A 23078-nucleotide genomic window follows, 5' to 3' on the forward strand; every position below is an offset into this window, starting at 1 on the left:
ACGGGTTTTTACCTCAGGATCACAGTTTTTTACCTCAGAAATACCATTTTTTACCTCAGCATTACCGAGTTTTACCTCAGAGTCACCGGGTTTTACCTCCGCCGCCGGGCCTCGCTCTGGCGGCGGCGGCCGCCGCTCGTCCGCCTCCCCCCTGCCCGCCGCGGGACGAGGAGGGCGATGGCGGTGCCGCTCTCCGCCACCGCTCTCCCGTCGCCGCCCCCTTCTTCTCCTTCTCCTCCTCCTCGTCGTCGGGCCGCTCTCCCCTTTCCCGGCTGTCCCGGCGGCGGCGGCGGGCGCCAATGAGGCGGCGCGTCCCGGCGGCCGGCTCCAGTGGGCGGGCGGGGGGCGGCGGCAGCAACGCTGAGGCTGTGAGCGAGCGAGTGCCATGGCCGGAGCCCGCTGAGAGCCACAATAGCAGCGAGCCGGAGCGCGACCCCGCCGTCCGCCGGGACCCCACCGCTTCTCCCGAGGCAGCCGCCGCCGCTCCAGCCCTGTTCCGCCCCTCGCAGCGCCAGCCTCCGTCGTTATCTCACCTCCCGGTCGCTCCGCCGCTCCCCCTCGGCTCGGCCCGCACTCCTCCTCCTCCTCCTCTTCCTCCTCCTCCTCCTCCTCCTCCTCCTCCTCCCCCCCGAGCCGCCTCCTCAGGGCCCCCTCCGCCAGGGCTCCGCCGGGAATGTGAGAGCGAGGCAGCGGCCATCGCAGGCAGGGGCCGCGCCGAGTGCATGGGACTGAGCGGAGCCCGCGCCTGAAGCCGCCGCCAAACGCCGCCCTGCGCCGGGGGAAGGCCGCCGCCAACGCCGAGGCCTACAGGCTGCGGGCCTACTACGAGGCTGCGGGCCTACTCCGGGCTCCCGGCGTACCGGCTGCGGCCGTACTACAAGCTCCGGGCGTACAGGATCCGGCGCCGCCGCCGCCGCAGGGAGCGAGCCCGGCGCCTCCCGCCCTCGGGCCGCCGCCAAGCAGCGGCCGCGCTCCGCCGAAGCCCGGCTCAGGCCGCCGCCCGCCCCCGCCCCGTCTCCGGCTTCTCAACCAGGAGGGTCAAGGTAACGGAGCCGGGGGGGACGGGTGCCCCGGGGGGGGGGACGGCCGATGGCAGCGGGCAGGAGGCGGCCGGGGCCCCCTCGGCTTCCCCCCGGCGGTGTTTGCACCGCTCCCCCCCCCCTACCCCCGGGGACGAGCACACGAAACGAGCCCCCGTGCTGAAGGGAACGCGTCCCCAGCCCCGCAGCTCTCCGCCCCACACAATCAATAACCTCCTTTTATTTTTTTTTTAATGTATATATATCTTATGTTTTCTCCCCTCCCCTCGCTGAAATAGCGTGGCTCGCCGCCGTGCTGTATTCAGGGGAGCAAGGGCTCGTTTGGAGGGAGGAAAAAAAAAAGAGATCAGTGTTTACTGTAAGGCTGTTAGCCGGGATGTAGTCTGGTTGAATTAGAATGAGGTTTTAATAATTTATCAAGCAGGTTAGGGAAACTGTTACTAAATTTACAGCAGGGAAGTGTCACTGAAGCTTCTCACTGACACAATGAGCCTGCAGTTTAAGTGATCTGCTTGGGTCGCTGTCCATTATTATTATTATTATTATTTTGGTAATTTCGTTCTGCGAGAGGCCGCAGGCATCCCTGCAGAAATGGTTACACTTCAGTGATGCACGTGATGAGGAGATGAATCTTTTTGACGAGACGAAACAAGGCCAGCAAATTCAGGTTCTACGTATATGTTTTTGCTGATATCCCCAGCGTTTGCTTTATGTAACAGGTAACTTTGGGCTCCTGTTTTTTGGCGGACTGGTGAGATCTTAGAAGTGGGCTGCTGAAGTACAGGCCATTCTATTTCAGTTTATCTGACTTTTTTTATTTATTAATCTTGGCTGGGGCCTGAATGCCCTGGTGATGGTGGCATTTTTTCCCCCCAGATGATAAACAAGGGCGGTTTAACGTACAGGGTCGTGTTGCTGATAGCATATTATATTTAGAAAGTATAAGTTGGTGGTGGAGAATATCTCAGGAAAAATAAAAAAGATGGTGTAAGGTTTTTTTCGTTACTGTAATGCCAGCTGCACACTTTAGCATCTGGGTGCTGCACATGCTTCCTTGAAGAAGCTCTGGAGCTTGCACTTCCATTTTTGATAGATTCAGTGCACATATCTATAATTTTGCATTAAACACTTCTTATCTTTCTGAACTTGTTTATGCTTGCAGTAAATCCTGCTTTCCAAAGGTTTTATTCTAAAAGACAAATCCAAATAACGTCTGTTTCAATGGATTTAATAATATCTGAAGCACTCGAGTAAACAAATATTTTAATAAAAAAAAGTACTTGAAAGTGCTCTCGATCTTGGGGAATCAACTTCTTTCAGGCTCCGAGTCACTTCGGTAATTGAAGTCAACAGACACTGAGGATGAGTAATGCTTTCCAAGGACACGCTCTAAGACCCTGATCCTGCAAGTGCTTATGCCGATGCTTAACTTTGCACGAGCGCGCAGCCCTGCTGAAATCAACACAACTGCTCTTGCTGCTCGTCGTGCTATCGACAAGGATAGTTCTGTGGATTTCAGTAGAGGTGTACGTGCTGGTGAAGTTAACTGTACGCAGCGCTGCCTGAAGCATGTAGACTGAAATTCCTCCTTCCTTGTTTTCCTTGAGTATTGCTCCCGTATTGCACCAAGATGTGATAGGCCTTTTTAGCAGGCAGCACAAGACTGGTAAATACAGTAGCTGGATGGCTGAATTCACTGTTTAAATATTTCCTTTCAGTTTTTCTGAGGAGTATGGAATTAGCTACAGCAGCATTACCAAGGCCTGCTTTATAGGCAGAAGCAATGCTTATTTCTTAGACTAGCTGATAGAGTTGGGAAACAAACAAACTTTTGCTTGCAGAAACCTTTTCTTGGCTCTCTGCCTCTCTCTGCAAACCTTGTCTGGCTTATGCCCTTAGAACTATTATGGCTACCACACTGCTATTATTACAGAAATGCCAGAACATGGAGTAACAGCGTGTTGAGAGACTCAGTACAAAAACTGAGAATTTTTAAAATGGAGAGTAAACAAGCAGTATGTAAACTTTATCAGTGCTAGTGCAATTGTGCAGCATAACAGGGCTTTCTGCTGTACTTTATTATGTTGCTCCAAAATCTTATATGGAGGTGTGGTAAATAAACTTTTTTTTGTCCCCCTTTTTTTTTTTTATCTCTGCTGTGAAAAAGACATTCGTACCTTTTCAAGTACCCATTATTTAGCTTGCATGGTGCCTCACAGCATGAGTTCAAGGTGCTTTGTCCCGGACAATATATAGTTTAAGGCTTCAATCCTGTGTCAAATCTACAGGTGTATGAAGTTCTAGTGACACAATAACGTCATCATTAGGTCTGAATTTTTCCTGTTGCAGGATTTTTGGCAAGTGGAGGCAGATAGAACAAGGGAGAAGACTAATTACAGTATTCCATTAAGTTTATTCCATTAGACTTGCTTATATGTTGGTGGGTTCTCTCTCCTAAAACTCTGTCTGGGTAAATTGTCAGAAGGAGAACGGTAAAGAAAGAGCGAGGGTTTGGGAAAGTTTAAATTAATCTTTACCAATTCCATCTGTTTGGAATATGTTTGTAATACTTGTTTTCCTTCAGTAGGGATATGTCCTCAGCACCAACTACTCCTCCATCAGTGGATAAAGTAGACGGATTTTCTCGGAAGTCCGTCAGAAAAGCCAGACAGAAGAGGTCACAAAGCTCCTCCCAGTTTAGGTCTCAGGGCAAGCCTATTGAGTTAACTCCCCTGCCTCTGCTGAAAGGTAAGATCAAGAATGATTTTTAATTCAAAACCAAAACAATTTTACTTTACAGCTGACTTCTAAACTCAAAGTATTCTATTGCCAGAAATTGCAGGGAAATTTTGCCAGTAATGAGGAATGTTTCATGCCAGAAATGTATGTATTTAAGCTCCACAAAATACTTGATCTGTGACTTGAGGGTGTGGTAATTGTTTGTGATATTTGTGGAAGTTTTAAATGCTAATGTTAACCCGTACCATGACTTGAACTTTCAAGGCACACAGACTGCTCAGCAGTTGAGCTAAATGAGCAGTAATTTTGGCGAGGGCAGATTGATTTGTGAGCAGAGGGAAACTGCGTGACTTTTAGGATCTTACCTTGTAACGTGTGGGCCAGCAGCCTGTGGCCCTGGTGCCAAATCTAGCCCGCAGGCAGGTCATGAATGACCTACAGCAAAGCATTACTGAGGAGATAGCATTTGTGAGTAGGTAACTCCCAGCTCCTAGCTTCTGCTGCGTTTGGAAATTGAAAGGTCCCATGAGCTGCAGCATCTCAAGAGGAAAGATTCTGCCAATCAGGTCTTAGGCAAGACACTACTGCTTGGACAGCCTGCATATTCCCACTCCAGATGAGTTTCTGCTGGCAAATTTAACCTCTAATTTGGGAAAGAAAATCATGATCCAGCATACAGCTCTTAAAAGGATGCCAATATCTCTGTAATATCTTGGATGCTTCCCCTAAATCCTAGTTGTCACTGAACTTCAGCACAAATCCAGGGGCTGACAACACCTCTGAGAATTGCATGTGGCTGGTGTGGAAGAGGGAATCACCTTCCAGATGTGTTTCCTTTTACTGAATTCTTAAATGTTCTACTTGGTTTTTAGATTTTTTTTTCATTGCTATTTTTTCCCATTACAAGTAATGAAACTAAGCACAGTTGATACTGATAATTCTGGAAAATAACAGGATTAATAGGTTTAATATGAGGCCTGTCCCATTTTTGCTTTGTGGGCATGTAGATTTCCCATGTCCCATCTTCTACCTGTTTGACAGATTTGGTAATCAGTGTGCAGAAATACGTATTGGATGTGCAATTGCACTTTGGTTTGGTTCTTAGCCTTGCTACTTCATAGGAATAGAGAAGTTGAGGGAAAACAAACAGGCAAAACACAAGAACAAAAACCCAGCACATACCCCTTGTATGTATGTGTCTTTTAAATTAAATGAAACTTAGATTGTAGGATTTGTTCTGCTGGAGTTGTTACTGAAACATTTGGGGCTTCTTTCTGTGGGATGTGTGTGAGAATGCCCAAATGGCCATGCCTGGAAAAAAGCAAGGTCCATCCAGCTGCGCCTTGCTGGGGCTGACTCTGACCCGTTTGGAGAGCAGAAGAGCAGGGTAGGCCTGGAGTGACTCTGGAGCACACTTCCTCTCTTTACCATTTTTCAGCCCAGGGTCTATCAACACTGGTGGATTTTTGACTTTGTAGTCTGCAGCAAATATGCTTTTATGAAATTTTCCAGTGGTTTAGTGAAAGTATGATAAAGAAGCAAATGCTCCTTTAAAATAATTTCAAAACTCTCTTTTATACTTCTGCAGGTTGTTTTTGATCATTTCTCAGAAGTACATCAGCTAGTATTTTTAAGTATGTGAATAGAGTTTGTCCTTTCGGTTAAATGGATAAATGACTGGCAAACATTTAGATTTATATTTGTATAAGTGAATAAATCAATGTTAAAATTATTTTACTCTATTGTGTAGCCCTTTTCAGGGAACACACTAGATGTTCTCAAACATAGGAAAAACATTGGCTTTGTCTGAGGACCTGGTCTTGCAGGAACGCGGTCATATGCAGGTGCTTAATTTGACTCCTGTAGCTAGTCTCATGGATTGAGATATAAAACTATAATAAGATAAAACAGATGGGGCGCAGAGAGCGTTCTTGAGACATTTATGATTAGTGTCATAATGAGTTACAGTGGTCCAGCTTCAAATTAAGAATCTGATCCTGTGAGTTAGTTTTCCCTCTCTGACTTAATGTGGATTCCCGCAGGCACAGGGATCTACCTGTGCAGGTCAGTTTGTAGGATTTGGGCCTAACAATCTGAAACAGCAGTGGTGTAGGTCCTTCCTGAAGGGACACTGGCAATTAAATACTACACTATTCTTCAGAAATGTTCTTGACCTACCTATCAACGTTCTCGATATTCGTGACAACTAGGAATATTTAACCTGAAAGGAGTGAGAAAACAGAACTCTTCTGCATTTTTTATTCTTTTCCTGGAAAATTGCCTAGGAGTCCTTATCTTTTAAAGTCTTAGGATTGTACTTACCTTCAAACAAGTGACTAGTCCCATTACTTTATTCAGTAACCATATAATTTCCAATTTTATCCTTATTATTTGGGTCTTTCAAACCAAAACAGAAGAACTATCAGCAAAATTGCTTTTTTAAGACCCTGAAGAATGAGATCAGTTTGGAGATCTACGGTTGCTAGGTTTATTTAAACTTCTTGTTTTGGGTAAGTTTCAAGTTTAGTCAAACCTCTTTAGAATTTTTCAGTACAGGAAAGTTTTAGAGGACAGACCTTGAATTCAACCTCAAACATATTTTATATTTGTGATGGAGGGGTTCTGCAGACAAAACCACACATTCTATGCTCCTTTTTTTTTTTTTTTTAGTAGAAATATATTGCATATTGACAGTTGCAGGCTGTCTTCTCTCAGAGAAGCATCTGCATGGACTTCAGTATCATTTTTTGATCACAAGAATCAAGTATGCAGCAAACTAGATAAATGCTAGTCCATTCTTTGCAAGTTCTTATGCTGCTCCTGTCACCATAATGATTTGAGCACCTTCCAGTCGTGTATTAAGTGACGTGACTACACATCTGTCACATCTTATCTGCTCTCATTCCTTTCCCCAGGGGCAGAGTCATATATAGTGAAATGGCTCGTTTTGGTAGTGTTTTAATGCAGCCTGCTGCTTTCTGTGAACATACATGAGTGTGTTGCAAAAACAGATAAGTCAGAGTTGTTGTTCATTTGGTAATAAAAATCTTGCAGGAAAGAGAAATAGGAGACAGACTATGTTTCAGTGTTACGGACAAGTTTGAATGATAACTTGCTATTTAGGAAATGTAGTGAGAAGAAGTAGAGTTTTCAGTGTTGCTTCCTCCAGTTAGAGAAAGTATAGGGAAATGAAGTTGTTACCATGTGTTCTATTATTTTTTTAATTAGCAGAAGTGTGTGTATTGTTTAGCGCTGTGTAAACAAACACTTGATGTATTTATAAAATGCAAGGTGCCTTCTGAGGCTCTCTTGGGCTCTGTTCAGACTTCGGAAGGCTCCAAGCCAAAAATCTCCTGTGATCTCCTACAGTCAAGACTTAACATTTTTGATAATTTAATTATTTTGTTATTTATTGCACTGTAACTCAATCTAATTTGGAATTCCCTTTTTATACGATGACTGATGTTGAATATAACATTTTGAAAGCAGCCTTTGCTCCTTTGTTTTGAGTGTAGATGAATGGGACAAGAAGTGCTGATGGAAGTTGTGATGCAGTTGTCCTGCATTTTCAATGTGTGAATTCTTAAATATGTTTCAGTCTCACTTGTATTTAAATGTTTGCATGCTCTTGCCTGGTGTATCTTGCACTGTATTATGGTTTCACATTTTGCCTTTGATTTTAAAGAGCCGTCAGGGCTGGCAGGTCCCTTAGGAAGCTGGTTTGTGGCAGGGCAGTGTTGGTGAAGGGCCCTGTTCTGGAAATGCCTACATCCACCTCTGTGCCTTAGCCAAATCCACACCAAGTTTGTGGCGTGCCTCAAATCATGCTTGGTCTGTAGTGGAAGGTAGTATTGTATGTGCACTGGTAAGGGGTGTTGCTTACTGGAAGATGATTTTACTTTCATTTTGTACAGATAATCTTTTTGCTTGGAAGTCTTGAGCAGAAGAACAGGAGGAGTGCAATGCTGGAAAGCAATTAGGTGGTAAAAAGTATACTGTAATACTGGACACGTGAAAACAGACCAATTTCAGCACTACCTGTGAAAGCAGAAGGGAGAGTTCAGTCCTGTTTTGTGTCAGTACCTGTAACAGCAGGGGAGTGGCCAAGGGATGAAGACATACATGCAGATGATTGAAAAGATCATATGGTTTATGAATAAATGTTGAGCATCTTGAGAAATTGGGCAGAAAGCTAGCATGTAATTCACAGTATTCCCCCCTCATTCATATCAAAAATACGTGAATAAGGTAAAGCAAACCATACACAAGTACAAACGTAAGGTTGTTTTTAGCAAATTTTAAAACAATCTATCCCAAAGAACTGCTGTAGTGGCAACAAAAGAGCACTGCATAGTCAAAAGGGGAAAATCTTTCACTTGCTGTTTGCTTTTGATCATTATGTTATTTCCCTATAGGTGAGATTTTATTATAAGCATTTCGTAAGAATCCTATCTGTAGGTCAAATGCTGTAGGTCCTAAGTAGTCAAAAATCCTATCAATTCTAGAAGACTTCTGCTTAAGTGAGAATTGCAAGATGTGTACCACCTTTTTCAAACATAGCTACGTTTGATTTTTAAAAAATATCTTCTTTATCATAAGATTTAAGACTGAAAAAACTGTTTGTTTTTAGAATACCACCTTCAGAATTGTACATATGGGAAATGTATATTATTATCTGAGTTGTAAAAGAAGAAAGCCTCAATTTTCTGTTGACGTCCGTGGGGGTTTGGCTGCTTGTCATTTCTGTGCTGGTCTCCATTTGTGAAATTTGGAATGCTTTACAAATACCAACGAACTATGAATAAAATATCTAAACTAAATACTTTCTCCTAATTTATAAACAAGAACGTGGGTTCATAATGGCTGTGACTTTCCAAAATCAAATTTTGCTTTGTTTCCATAATTGGTAATAGATCCCAGGACTCCTCAATTATTGTCTGGAAGAAACCCTGGAACTTGGTTTGTTCTGTACATAATCAATGGTAAATCAAACATCAGTCCTGGGACTATTATAAAGAATTTTGCACTTGTTCTGGTTGAAGTAAATCTGGACATAATAGGCCTTCTCGGTGTAAGATTTGAGAAAAGGGCCATAATCCCAAAAGTGAGAAGGATCTGTCCCTGTTATTTGCCTTAAAATGTGTGGGGTTCCTGTCATACATAATTAAGATTTTCACTTTTTTTTTTGTGCTCTTGGCAATTCTTTCTTAAATTTATATTTAACTTCCTCTTTAATTTCGTAAACATCTGGTGCTTGTAGAATAATTCCTCCAATGGTCTTAAAGATTTCTGTTTCTGAAATCTGTTTGTTTAGTAGTGTTTAGAGAGGGCTGTACACCAATTACATTCTGTCTCTTTGAAATTTTCACTGCTTGTTGTTGTCTCCCACATCTGGAATGTGGTTTTGTAGAACTACACTTGTAGAAAACGTGCATTTGTACAAATGTTGACTTGGAAGTTAAGACCATACAAAACAAACAAACACCAACATAAAACTTCTTACTCCAGCAATGTATTAGTGAAACTGCAGTTGTTGAGAAATCCGCCCTGCTTAGCCCCGATGTTCTAATGGTCTTTGTTGCTGTTCAGTTGTCTTTATTTATGTGTTTTTAAGTCTATTTAGGTCTGGAGGTTTTTCCTTTAGCCTGGCCCCACACCTTGAGTGTAGTTGCCTTACTTCCTGAATTTCTCAATCCACCTCCTGGAAACGTTAAGGAATGATCGTTCCCACCTCTTTCTTTTTTATTATTTTATTTTGTAAAGTGAAGTGACTTGCAATCACTGCGTAGGATATATTTCTGTACTATTCATAAGATCAAGTCTAAAATCTTGATAATTCTTTGCAGGAACGTCTAGATTTAACCACCATCAGAAGCATTTGTTTTCAGTCTGTATTTCTCCTGCATGTCTCTGTAATATGCTTACCAGGGTTGTTTATTTCTTTAATAATCAAGTTTTCTGTGTCCAAGTGTAACCCTATGGGTCTGTAATAGAACCTACTGTTTCTGTAATAAGTACCTCCTTTATTAATCCTTTCCCAAAGTACTTTTGACAAATATAAATTCTGGTTTAGCCATTGAGTCGTTTCTGTATAGCATACGTGATTGTTGAAGCATAGTGCTGCCTTGATAATTGATTATGATATGGAGCTTTACTGTTACAAAAGGTGTGTTTTCCATAGATTTGGAATCATGTGTGTGTTTATAAAAATGTGAGCTTACGTGTATTAAATGTGTATAATACACATCTGTGTATATAAACAACTTACATGTTTATTTAATGTCACGTATAAAGTTTAGATATTGAGTTTATTTCATTTTCTTTTATTTATTTTTTAAAAATTCAGTACTTGTGATGGGATGCTACTTCTGTTCATTGGTAAAGTTCTGTCATAAGGAGGCAGGCCCTTCGTGTTCGTCCATCAGAAGCGTGTGCCTGCCTGAAAAACGAGCGCTTTTATTTGTGCTTGCTGGGGAGTGGGAGGAGGACGATCGACTATTTTTAGGTTCAGGGTAACTTCCTTTCACCTACAGTTTGCTCATTCAAACTGCTGCTGTTTCTTTGGCTCAGTTGTGCAGAAGTTCTTAGCTGAAACACACGAGAGGACTGGCTGAGTTCAATGAGCTTTGGTAGGGTTAAGCGTTTATGGATTAGTTGTGGAACTGTGTGATCTTTGTAACTATCTAATTCAAAGATATTAACAAATGGATGCATGCTAGTTCATAAAAACTTCAGGAAAATCTGTTAGAAAAATGTTACAGTCTTGTTTCAGAAGTCCACAGCAAGGCTTATCTTAGTTTGAGCCCTTGCTGACTGTGGTGGTGGTTGTTGCGGATGCAGTTAGGTGATTTTTTTTTTTCTGTTTTTCTTCTGGTTGCAAACCTCCTTTGAGAAGTTTCCAAGAGTACGCCCCAGTGCGCTGCCTCTCATTTGTGCTGAGGCAAGTGTTTTTGGGGCCACAGTGTAAACCGGATTGTTAAATATGTTCTGCCTCCCCCCTTCTTGATTTTTTTTCTTCTTTTTTTAGCCATCATAATCTCAGTGATCTGCTTTATTACCCCGTGCCCTCTCAAACAGTTGAATCAGCGGAACTTAAACGGGGGTGAACTTCTGCATAGGGTTGGTGGCTTCTCTGTGTGTGGTTTTCGGGGGGGAAAAATGCTGTGCAGCCTGAGGATCTGTATCAAGTGTTTTGAAAAGATATGGTAGCTGTCCAAAGAACTAGTGTAAAATACTTCTGCGTGCTTAGTCACTGCACTTGATTGAAAAACTGTTTTTTGCAAAGTCTTGAAGTCAAGCTATAGGGAAATTGGTTTTGTTCAAAAGTCGTAATGATTTACGATAATGGCTTGTTATAGGGTTCTTGAACAATAGGTTTCTCTAGTTGATAGTGATGTGTGTATAATTTTGAAAATGTATATGTTCTTACATGTAGTTAATGTAACAACATATTTTCAGCCTATAGGAGGTTTATTTTTCCTATAGGAATTTTATTTTTGAAGTCACAGCATGTCTCGTACTGATTAACTGTTGTATTAAATTGTATTACTTGAAAACAAAGTGTGTAATAATTTCATTTTAAAACACTTCAACAGTTCATGATGTTTTTATTAGGATCATTATTTTGCATTTACACAATTTATTAAGGTTTGACACCATTTTGCCCTTTCTGATCTACATGTCAGGTTAACTGGGGGAGTTTCCTCCGAATGTAAAGTGCTTGGCACCTTCCCGAGCATTTGCAGGAGTTTGTGGTAGAGAAGGATCACAGCATAATGGGGTTGGTAAACCTGGTTAAACGGTCAGAAAGTGAGAAAGAGAAAGGGATCCTTTCTGAGTAGCTTCCTAGAAGGAGAAACAGAACAGCAGATTGCTGTAAAGTCTGTTGAACATCACCAGACATATTGCTAGCTCTGTTGTAACAGTGGCTTCATGTGTTCCCTGACCTGGAGAGCTTCTTTCAGTAATTTAGTGTTGGACTTAACTATTGAGCAAGTTAAAAGAGAGGTGGAGGCAAGCAGTTTGTTATTATAAAAGTTTGTGCCTAATTCAGTGGTTTTGGACCATTAAAAGTTGAAAATTTTAGGAATTTAAATAAATGTATCCGCTGCAAAACATCAGTCACAAACTTAACCTTCCTTAGTTGATGGTTATTTTGCTGAAGTTAAAATAAATCATCAATGGTATCTCCGGGATGATGAATAAATGCAGATAGCTGTGTGTACCTTGTGGCAAAATACTCATTTTTAGGACTTGACCCCTAGTTGGAGATAATGGTTAAGTACTCGCATACAGTCATTTTATTAAGAAAAATCTAATACCTTTGTGAAGAATAAGGGTAAGGTGAAATTGTATCTTGTCTGCAGATGTACTCAACTGTCAGATTTTCATTAAAGCAATGAAATAAATGCAGCTTGCATAGGCACCCATCTTATGCCGTTCATTATGAATGGTGCCTAGGCATAAAATACACTTCATTGTGTAATGGAGGGAAAACTACTACTTTAGCTATTCTTTTATCCTATAGTTAAGATCTGTTGTTGGCATTATTATTTGTAATGGGTCTGTAGCTTTCTGAGGAGCATGAGAAAAAGATCAGTGTTATTAAGAAGAAATAACTGTGTTTTGTGTTGGATGTGGTCTGTGGTTTCATCCCTTAATGCTTCTCACCATGCCTGTGATACCTATCTGCTCTGGGCTGCCCTTCTTTTGCTTGGGGTTTCTGTGCCTCTGTCCAGTGTCATTAATCTTATTTAACATCATCTTTACTTTCTTTGCTTCTTTCTTGTGTGTGCTTGTACCAAACTTGTATGTTAAAATTTTTGTATACAGGTTGCAATAAATTTGTTACTTTCAAGGTTTTGAATGTCATGTGGATTATGTTGTAAAGGAAGACTAGTGTAAATAAAATTCCTAATGTTACAAATTGATACTGCGGATGGTCAGAAACAGAAGAAAGGGTGGTTCAAGACTTCAGGGCAATTAAATATTCTCTTCTGTTATGTTAACCAGCAGGGTGTAATGTGATTGCATGAACTCTCATAACTTTACAAGTTTAGCTCGTGTCCTCTCCGTTGTCAAGTTCCAAGAGTAGGGCATAGATGTTCCATGCAGTCTATTTTTAAAAAAGAAATTCGGTCTAGCAAGTGTTTTCTGAACTCAGTTTAGAGCAGTTAACTGTGTGTGTTTATACAGAATACATTTTTCCATCCAAAGATGGAGAAGGTGCAAAAGATGATGATTGCAGCTGAGGCAATGCTTGAAGCCAGTGTAGTGAACATGCTTGTTGAACAAAGTGAATGTTACCGACAGAGTCAGTTTAGCAGCTGGTTATCTTTTGGCGTTTTCAAAGAACATTTTTGGGATAGTTTTTGCAGGCCAGAGTTGAGGTGGCACAATCCAGAATTGTCGAACAGCTTGGGTTGGACCTTACAGATCACCCCGTCCCAGCCCCCTGCCACGGGCAGGGACCCCTCCCGTCAGCCCAGGCTGCCCAAATCCCATCCAGCCTGGCCTTGGGCACCTCTAGGGATGGGGCAGCCACAGCTGCTCTGGGCAGCCTGTTACAGTGCCTCACCTTCCTATACCTGAACCCGGCATCACTAGTTATCATCGCTCCCTTCAATTTCTCTTTATTCCACCCACCCCATGCTTTCCTTTTCTTTTTCTTTGCTTGTTCTCTATCACTGTCTTCTTTACTCTGCTTTCTTCTTCTTCCCATTACCTCTGACAGATACAATTCACTTACTTTTCCACAAGAGGGTGATAAAACTCACTCATACATATGAAACCAGGCGTTCCAGGTGGAGTGGGTTGCAGAGCTTATTGAAAATCTCCATATAATAAAATCAGCTGTATTTAGAAAGAGGAAAAAAAGCCTGTTCATCATCTTAAGCTCCGTCAGCGTGTTACGGCGGTTGTTTGTCTGCGCTTCTGGAGGCAAGACGAGACCCGTCAGGGAGAGATCCACCCTGCGAAGAGCGTGCCAGTGCCGTCCTGCCTCTGCTGCAGTAAGCAGACCTCACTGCAGGGCAGGCTTCTGCTCCTCGTGCAGTTGCTCTCCTTGGCCTTTATGCTCTTTGTGCTTTCTTGATTTTTTTTTTTCTGTTTATTATTAGAAGAAACAGAATCTCCACCCCCTAGCGCTAAGAAACTTACAGCGGTTGAAATTTATTCTCACCTTTCAAAAGTGCAAAAAGGGTGGAAAAGGCAAGACAGAGAGAGAGAAAATAGAAATCTCTATCTGCTTTTGACCAAACCTAGACCTTAGGCATTTTATTAAAGATTAAAATCCTCTCTGGTTTGTGCTTCTAGGATCAGAAAGGGCCTATTGGTTACAGGGCTGATGGAGAGAAGCGGTTATTAGTCCTTCTGGGAACAGTAATGGATATTGTGCCTAAAGCTCTGACACAGGGTTTGGCTCATGGTTTATTTGAGTGGTTTATTTGTCTCAGAGTATGCTGGATGGCAAGGTGCAGTAGCAGACCCTGTAGGTATGTGTGGGAAGTGCTTTAGTGCACTTTGAGGAAGAGGCAGTGTATTGGGGGTGCTCTTAATCTGCGTTTCGGATGCCGTAAACTCAAAAAGTGTCCATTGCTATAAACGAAAGAATATTAATACTGTAAACGTAAGAATATCAGCTGCCAGATTGTCTAGTAAGCCACAAGTGAAAAGTGCTGCAGCGAGTCCCTTCTCATTAGAGCAATGAGCAAGCGGGATCTATGCTGTGGGCTAGGCGTAAGCTAAGCAGTGGAAAGGCTCCTGGAAAAAGTCTAGACACTTCATCGCGATGAGTCAAAGGGAGTCCTGGCAGGGAAGGAGAAAGGAACAAAATGCTTGAGGTTATGTTTACCCCGGCCTCCCATTACTGTGAACTTCCAGGTCACAGAGTAAAATTTCTTATTCCTCCTTAAGTTCAGGAAGGAAAAAAAATAATGTCCCCAAATGACAGGTTAAAAATGCTGTATTTTAAGAAAAAGACACAGAGGCAGCAGTCCCTTTAGAAAATCTCAATATTTAGTCTCCTCACAGTAGGGAATTCTAAAGGCAGGAGGAAAGTGTCCCGTTTCCCAGGACAGGTCTGTTCCTCTTCTTTCTGTGTCCCATTCTCCCCCAACTACCACATCCTGAATGAGCGCAGTCATGCTCATGCGGAGCTCCCTGCTGCTGGGGCAAGCAGGGCCACGGTTAAGGTTTGGTTCAGATTATCTCTAAATGACAAGTGGGACAGGTCCGTCCCATTACCACTCTTGAGGCAGACACTCCCATGCCAAAGCAACCCTTCTACAAAAGAAAAGATAACCCCCAAGAAACCCAAATCAATCTTAGGAGTTCTGCAGATGCTTCTGAGCTGGTTCTGGGAGAGGGAAACTTTCATTTACATTAGCAATGTAAAAATCTTGTTTTCAAGGTAGTGCCCCGAAGAAGCAATGTCATAATATCTAGAAACAGAAGTGGCTGGAAGCAGGTTTTGAAGTGTCTATCAGTGTACTTCTCAGCGAGTTACTTCTGCTTGGTAAGGAACAGCCACTCCCATTGCAGGAACTGTCTTAATCAAGGATTTTGCAGAGAGCAGGACCGACACGCTCTTCGGAGTAAGTTCTGAGGCGACCTCATTTGACGTGAGCACATCATTGGTCTCAGCTTGTTTCTGTACAGTCAATCATAGCATGAAGGCATTGCAGCACAGCAGAAATTCAGTTGTTTGGCTTTGAGTTGATTCACTTGTGGTGAAGTGTGCCAAAGCTTCATGGTCAATAAAAAGCAAACAGTTTGGAAGTGAATGTATTCTCATGTTTGGTTTTGGATATGTATAATGCTTCTGAATTAAAAACCCTGATATTTGAAATACAGTTAATTGAAAAGTTCTATGGTAGTATGTATGATAAAGTCCAGGCTTTTTTTTTCATTACAGTTGGGCTCTTTAGTAAAGGTTTCAGTGCTTAATGATATTTTTGCCTATGTACTTTTACATGTCTCGAGCACCAGGACCAATGCAGTTTCTTGCATTGTTGTTTCCCAGGTTTCTAGTGCATATTGGGTATCTATATTTGGGATTATTTTTCCCAGACGTATTAGTTGGTGTTTTTCCAAACTGAATTTCACTTTATTTTCTGGCCATGTAAGGAATTTGCTTAGGTTCCTTTGTATTATTTCTGACTCTGCCACTATTCAGTGTTCCATGTTTAATATCCTCAGAAGATGCTGTCTATATGCTATTTTAGTCATATAGATCATTAAGGAAGTTATCAATGTCTGGACTAAATTGATTCTCGTATCTCACCGGCATTGCTTTTCAGTTGGATACATTGAGAATTTTATCTTGTTATTTCCAGACTTTTCGGCAGTACTGAGTTTCTCTGTCTCTCCTGTCCCCCCAGAGTTGGAATCAATTTCAGACATAGGGCTTTGAGATAAAGAGAAGTGTGGGTTTTTTTGTTTCTTGTGCTAGAATAGAACAAAACCTGTAAATCTAATCACAATCGAAATTCAGGCTATATTACCATTGCATGTATATCTACACATTGATTTCAATCTGCTGTCTTTGCACTTTAATTTGTACAGTAGTAGTTCTTAAACGATAAATTATTAAGTAAATATTTCCCTAGCGGAATGTGCCTTCTATTTTTATATATCATCTTGAGAACAGAATGTGATTCCTTTCTGTAGGGTCAGCTGTTTGAAATACTTGCCTCTGTTTGTCCTAACTGCATAATCTATAATCCTCAATATGTCTTTAATCCACTTTATCTCTTACAGAACTGTATCTTTGGGATAAGGAAGACTATAGTATGATAGAATTTGAGGGTATAAAACTTAGAAAGATGAATTCTGTTTTTGAAGTAAGTATTGATAGACTTTGACAGATGCCACAGAGAAGAAATGACTAGTTAAGAAAATTAAATACTGGTATTTTCATTCCTATAGAATGAACAAATAATAATAAAAGTTTTATGTTACTTCATATCTAGAACTATGATAAAATTAAAGATGAATTTTACCACCGGGCTAATCTGAAACATCTCCTGCAGTGTTAAGGGAAAGGAATTGATTTATTTTATTTTGACTCTTTATGGTTATTGTGTGAAATCGAATTCAACTTAAAGATGTTTACTTTTCTGTGCGTGGCTCAGGTAGAAAACAGTTTCTTTAGCATTGACCACTTGAGATTGAGTGAATCCATTACCTGGAATAAATGTGGTCATATGTATGCAGGAGAAAAACTTTTTAAAAATAAATTGCCTGTAACCTACATATAGGCAAAATGTGACCTTTAAACAAAATTACTGGTGCTGTTAGGGGCATCTGTCTTGATGGACTTGGTAAACTGTGCCTTTTTCCAGGAGGATTATAAGGGAAGACCAGGCATAAACAACCAGCTACCAAAATTTCAAAAGAATTATTTAAATCCCAACAAAGATTTATTTAAAATAACTGTTTTTGTGTATAAATTTTAACTTTTTTTCCTGGGTAAATTTCAGGTAGAGTACTTCATTAGATGCATGTTGATTTCCAGAAGCGTTAGGTGCAAATATAGTTTCTTTGTCTTATTTTTTCTTTTCCAAGTGTTGCTTTTGCTTTTGTATGTTTTGGTAATTGACAGCAATTGAAATTTGTTAAATAAAACAAGTTGTCAAAGGTCAGGTTTCTATGTTTGTTTAATCCTAAGGTATTAGGTACCATTTGTCAGGGGATGATGGATTTCTCATTTTGTTTAGTAGTGACAAATAATCTGATGTTACGAGGTCTTTGGGTTTTGAGAGGGTTGTGCAGTGGTGTTGTTAAATGACAAACCTGTGCAGCACAAATATTTGTTAATGAAGCCACACGCCAGAGCAGGCCTGCCTTCAAACACCACCAGTACTTCTCCTTATTTTTGTTAAACATAGTTGATGTTAGACATGAATGTTCCTGATTTCATATTGTCGAATAAGATCAGAAATCTTAAACCTGGCATGGCAATCCTAATGTTTGTTGTTCTTACAAATGTCTAGGAACATGCATAACACTGAAAACCCCACATTCTTATAACACGGAACAGGAGGAAAACGTTAGTGTGGAGTTTTGGGATTACACATTTATAAAACAGGAGAGCCCTGTGAGGAGATTTGAATTGCACTGAAGCTTGTTTTTGTGAGTAGAGATTTCCTTTATAGGAGAAAAAAAAAAAAAAAAAAAATGCTACGTAGAGCAGCATGGTCCCTGTTCGCTGCTTCCATTCCCTGGCAGGATGGGAGGGCCAGCAGCACGGGCAGCGTGTGAATCTCAACACCCAAACGTCAATTCCTGCACTTCTGTAATGCCATGCCCTGTGGTTACGGGGAGGGAGGGCCTGCAGGACTGACTTCCACTCCAAACAGAATCTCATTTTAATTTTTGCAGTGAAATAAGTGGGAATTTGCATTTTTCCTTTTAGGCAGCTAGAGATTGTCTACCAGGGCATTAGCTTCTCTGCTTAAATTCATACTGTGCTTTCTGCACTGCTGTACCATTTGCAGTAAAAGAGCAGTTGCATGGAGACAAAGAGACTGCTGATTTAAGTCTCAATAGAGAAGTCTGTTAGGCTTCAGCTGTGGGAGGATACTAAATGTAGCTAAGAGGTTGGCAGATGCTACCTGGACCAAAACTACTTGAAAATATTAAGCAGCTGTTTAGGTTTGCTTAAAAAACATGTGATGGCTGGAAGAGATGCTGGGAAAAATATGACAGATAGAGGAGTTTGGGTTTAAAAATGTATTGTTTGGATTTTATTTGCTGATCGTGTTGAAAAATAATAAAAAAGTAGAGTTCAGCTGCAAATATTTTGCTAGAGTTGATTGGGGGGGGCAACCCAGTCCTTCTTCATCTTCCCACCTGTCTTATAGTTTTTTTGTTGGCTTATGCAACGTCCTGGCTTTCGTTTTCAAAGGGAATAATACGGGGTTTGATTATGTAAGTTAAGCTTAAAGCTGCCTAGTGTTGTCTTTTGAAGTTTTCAGAAAGCTCGGTGCTGATATTAATGCTTTATAAGGTGGAACACTGTAAAAAATTTACGTAAGGGGTTTGTTTTGCACTGCCACATCTGAGAGCCCAGAAGCAGGGTGGTGGGACTGCTGAAATTTCTTCTGCACACGAGCTGCGCTTCCCAAGAGGGGGAGCTTTCTTCATCTGCTTTGGACCACGATGGTCCTGGGAGCTGCCCTGGCTTCTCACCTTGGTGCTGAGCTGGAGCGTAAGCGCTCCTTAGCTCTGTCATTTCTGACCTGGCAGTGCTGTGTGGGACGCCTGAAATGTGCCACCCCAGCATGTTTGGTTTGTTTTTCCTCTCGGTGGGTGGAGAGGGGAAACGAAGAAGTTTTGCGAAGCTGTTGTGCCGCATGCCTAAACGTACAGGAAAGGCCTACGGAAGCCATTGCTCAGGACCACGGTAGTTAATTTAGGAAAGTGTGAACTTCTAATTAATTTCTAAGTGCAGTTCCCTGTATGATCTATTTCATGGGTAGAGCTGATTACAGGATCTCTGGGCTGGGTCATTAGGCAGATAACGTTAATGGAGATATTTATGCTTTGGAAGCCTGGGTTGGCACACGTGTGAGTAGAATTGTTTCCAGTAGAAGGCATTTGATGCTTAACCTGCAGAAAATCAAGAGAGATGATTAATGCTTTGTGCCTTTGGAATATGTCTAATTTTGTATGCCTAAAGCTTTTAGCATGTGTTATAGAAACTGGAAGAAAAATCTTCGTGGTATGTCCCAGCCATACCTCGCATAGAGCCACAAAACAGTGCTCAGATGAACAAAAATCTCTTGGTTGAATCTAAACGGAAAATGCAGTTTTCTGTGGCCTAATTCCCGCAGAAATGGTCATTTCATTGTGGGCAAACTTTACTGAAACCTAGATGATTTCTGCAAAATTATCTGAAAGAAGAAATGCTTTTCTCTTCTGAAATGAAACAAAGACAAGGCAAGAGCTTTACCCATGTGCCTCTATCTCGGCTACTGGTCCTGCTTCTGATGGAAGGGTTTTTTGGGCTCCATAAACATTCCTTTTCACTCATTTACTATTGTGGCATACAGCGTCTATAGTGGTTAAAATTTCTGTACACAAGTAGGTTTTTCTTGTAGGATTTCTAAAGGGACTATTTCTGGAAGAGTAGATAGGAAAAAATGCACTTTTGTCCGTGTTAAATGTGCACTTTAAAACCTACCTACGGGCTCCTTGCCATTTGCCAGCGGTTTTTTTTTGCGCCCCGGCTAAGACTTTTGCTTTGCCCATAAATACCAGCCCAAATTTGTCAGTGTTGTGGGGCAGTGGAAATTTTGTGCGTAACAGCTAGATAGGGCTATCATCATTAAGCATGATGAAGCATTTAGCATCTGTTATTAACCAGAGTGTGTGTGTGTCATCCTCGCAAGGCAAACAAGCGCGGTTTGTTTGCCCTTAGATGTGAGAAAGGCGTCGGTGTTACCTCTGTGCGTGGCGTAGGGGACATCAACGCTAGGAGGTAGCACGGAGTTTGGGAGATGGCATGCTTGGAGAAGCTACAGGAGAATCACAGCGAGAGAGACCCATTAAACGATTGAAGAAACAGCAAATGTCTTATACAGTACGTTTGGGGGAAAGAAAGGCTTTGAGTTGTTTATCCAGAGGTTGAGAGGGGATATGGTTATAATAATATGGGGAGAAAATACTGGTCAAATGTGAGGACTAATGCTGCTGGCTAAAGCCAGAACTGAGGCATGCATTTTTAATAGTGAGGACAAATGTGTGCTGGCAGGAACTTCTTAAAATGACATTGGGTTCTGGGTTGTGTGCTTCCAAATCAAGAGTCGTGACTTTCCTGAAAGTTACGGTGTAGTCGAACCCAATTTACAGGACTTAATTCAGATCACAGAATTAATTCAACCCCCTTAGAATTAACCCCCTTAATTCAAGGGGGTTGCTTCACCGTGGATCTTACTGACAGGTTCACTTACGTTAGGTGGTGCCTTCTGATAGCCTCTTCCAGCTTTCAGTTTTTAAAACCTACATAAAATCCCAGCCTTATCTCTTTCAGGAGCTGTGAAGGTTTGTCAGAAAGGCACTAAGGGATTGGGAAGAAAAAGCGAGGCTTTCGTGAATAGAGTAGTTGGGTATTTCCTTGGAGGAATTGCACGTTGTTGTTTCCTCAGCTCTGTGCATCTTGGGTGATGCTCTGCTAGCTGTTCAAAACTGCTTGCTCTTTTTGCTGCTCAGCCTGAGCCACCGGGTGATGGCTTACAGAATGGGTGATGACTCAAAATGTGAAGGAGCTTGGTGAGAACTGGTCCTGAGTGCTACACGGTGCCACATAAACATTCAGAAAAATCCGGATGTCTCAAATTGGGCATTGAAAATTAATGGAGGATTTTATTCAGAATCTTTTTTATTTCTCAGTGCACTTTCAAATTAGTATCTTGTGAGTAATACAGCATAAAAGTGACATTCTTTAGAAGCGTTATTCTTGTTCAGTTTGAGAAAAACAAGAAATAAAAATTAAATATGACATTATGCAAACTCCTTAAGATTGGCTGCTTTTATTACAGCTAAGTAACTGGAAGATTGCTCTAATCTTATTTAAAAAGAAACAAGTCTGATTGAATTCATTTTGTTTTTCTCTTCAAACATCGGACTGTCACCAATACTTTTCAGAAGTCTTGGTTAGAAGTAATGATGCGGCCTAGTGAAATGCAGATATGATCCAGAACGGAGTGCTGTCGCTGCATTGGCTCACTTGGAGAAGGAAGGGACTTCCCACTCAATCAGCTATTTTTTTTAGCAATAAAACTTTTAATTATCTTGGTTTTTAATTCATTGTTTTAAATCATTATTTCATTATGCAGAATCCTTAGGAGTAGCATGCTGTGTTAGTGTTTTTACTGAAAACCATAATTCATTTTGTTTCATCAGATGCATTTATTCTCATTAAGAATGTTCTAGCAAGCCTCGCCATGTTCAATAGGAGTGTTGCTGTAGTTTTAAAATAATTTGAAACTGTGATCCCACCTAAGCTCTTCTGTTTTCTCGCTTCCTTCTGCCTGCCTGGAGTACGACTAACTTTACATGTGCCCTCTCTCCTGTCTCCTATTGAGAACACCGCTACCACATGCATTGACGTGCTGATTTTCAACTTGTTATTCCCTTCTTTGGCTCAAAATCTTAGGGAATATCAAACAATTTCTACCAGAACTGGGAATTGATATTGCACAGGGCCCCAAAGTTCATCTGTGAGGACGTATTGTCAGTACCTTTCAGTATCATGTTTGACCACTAACTCCATGGTGTAATGAGTAATAATTTATTGCAGTGTGTTACAAGTCCTTGCACTAATTTTTGCCGTTCTTGGCATTTGCCTTCTCGTTTCCAAGCAGCTCTTTTAAAATGAATCAAGCAGATCGCTAAAGGTGAGAGGGAATGGCTGCCCTTACCGAACTGAGTGTGAAACCTCAGAGATGCTGCTGAGGAGATTAAAAAAATAAATAAATTTGTGGCTGTTCTTATACAAACTTCGTAAAACTTGCTTTTTTGCTTTAGTCATTTTGTGATGTTCAGGAAATAAAACACTCTGTGCTGAAGAACCCAAAGTTTGTGGAGGTTCAGTATGTACTTCAATACAAGCAGTGAATTGCCAAAATGAAAGCCGCTTAGCACACCTTGTTGAAAAATGATTACGCTCTTGTTCTCTGAAAATAAAGGATGGTAATTTAAGGCTGCTTTTTTAAAAGAAGAGTTTTCTCCCGAGTTGTTTCAAGGTAGAGCGTGAAAAAGGAAGTAATTTGTGAAATGCTGAAATACAGTTCGGTGTCAAAGCAGCCGAAGAACAGAATTACTCAAAATAAATAGTTGCTCTTATTTTGAAAGCGTGTCAGAGTGTAGGAGCTTTATTTATGCATAGTTGCTATTGGCTGTACAAAACCCTCATTTCTGCGGCTAATGATAGATAGGAATACTAATAATATAACTCATGCCTTGTCATATTTGGCTGCTTAATCATCTTGTTTGGCACTCCCCCGTTTGTGTTGTGTGTGGACATAATTCAGGACCGAAAGCTCACTCGGGCACTGGTGTGACAGTGCAGCAATCACATGGGCTGGGATTATGCAGATAATGAAAGGACTGACTAGCCTCTGTTTACCTGCTAAAACCCGAGTGAAGTTGGGGACAGCAAACAGGCAGCCTGCCGGGAGCAGCCTTCCGGGAGCAGCCTTCTCGGCAGGACCATGGCCACCTCTCTTGCGTCACGACTGCTTTAAAGATCCGGGGTGGGTAAGCAGAAACCGAGAGCTCCGGCAGGCTCGGAAG

At 41.4% G+C, this 23078-nt stretch overlaps 1 protein-coding gene across 4 annotated transcripts in view; it reads left to right on the forward strand.

Annotated features, from left to right (window-relative positions):
- The first annotated feature begins 368 nt into the window (after nt 1-368).
- The window catches only part of PPP2R5E (protein phosphatase 2 regulatory subunit B'epsilon), a 74935-nt gene continuing 52225 nt past the window's right edge, over nt 369-23078 (forward strand). Inside the window, exons 1-2 of one of the 4 annotated variants that reach the window (XM_080594027.1) lie at nt 369-1043; nt 3625-3788. In XM_080594027.1, the coding sequence (XP_080450153.1) occupies nt 3632-3788 (157 nt within the window). In that variant the 5' untranslated portion in view covers nt 369-1043; nt 3625-3631. Of the gene's footprint in view, nt 1044-3624; nt 3789-8115; nt 23039-23078 lie in introns of those variants that run through there. The other 3 variants (XM_080594029.1, XM_080594028.1, XM_080594030.1) reach the window with 3 other exon arrangements.

This window comes from Anser brachyrhynchus (assembly GCF_964034855.1).
Source record: "Anser brachyrhynchus genome assembly, chromosome: 5".
NCBI classification, from domain to species: domain Eukaryota; kingdom Metazoa; phylum Chordata; class Aves; order Anseriformes; family Anatidae; genus Anser; species Anser brachyrhynchus.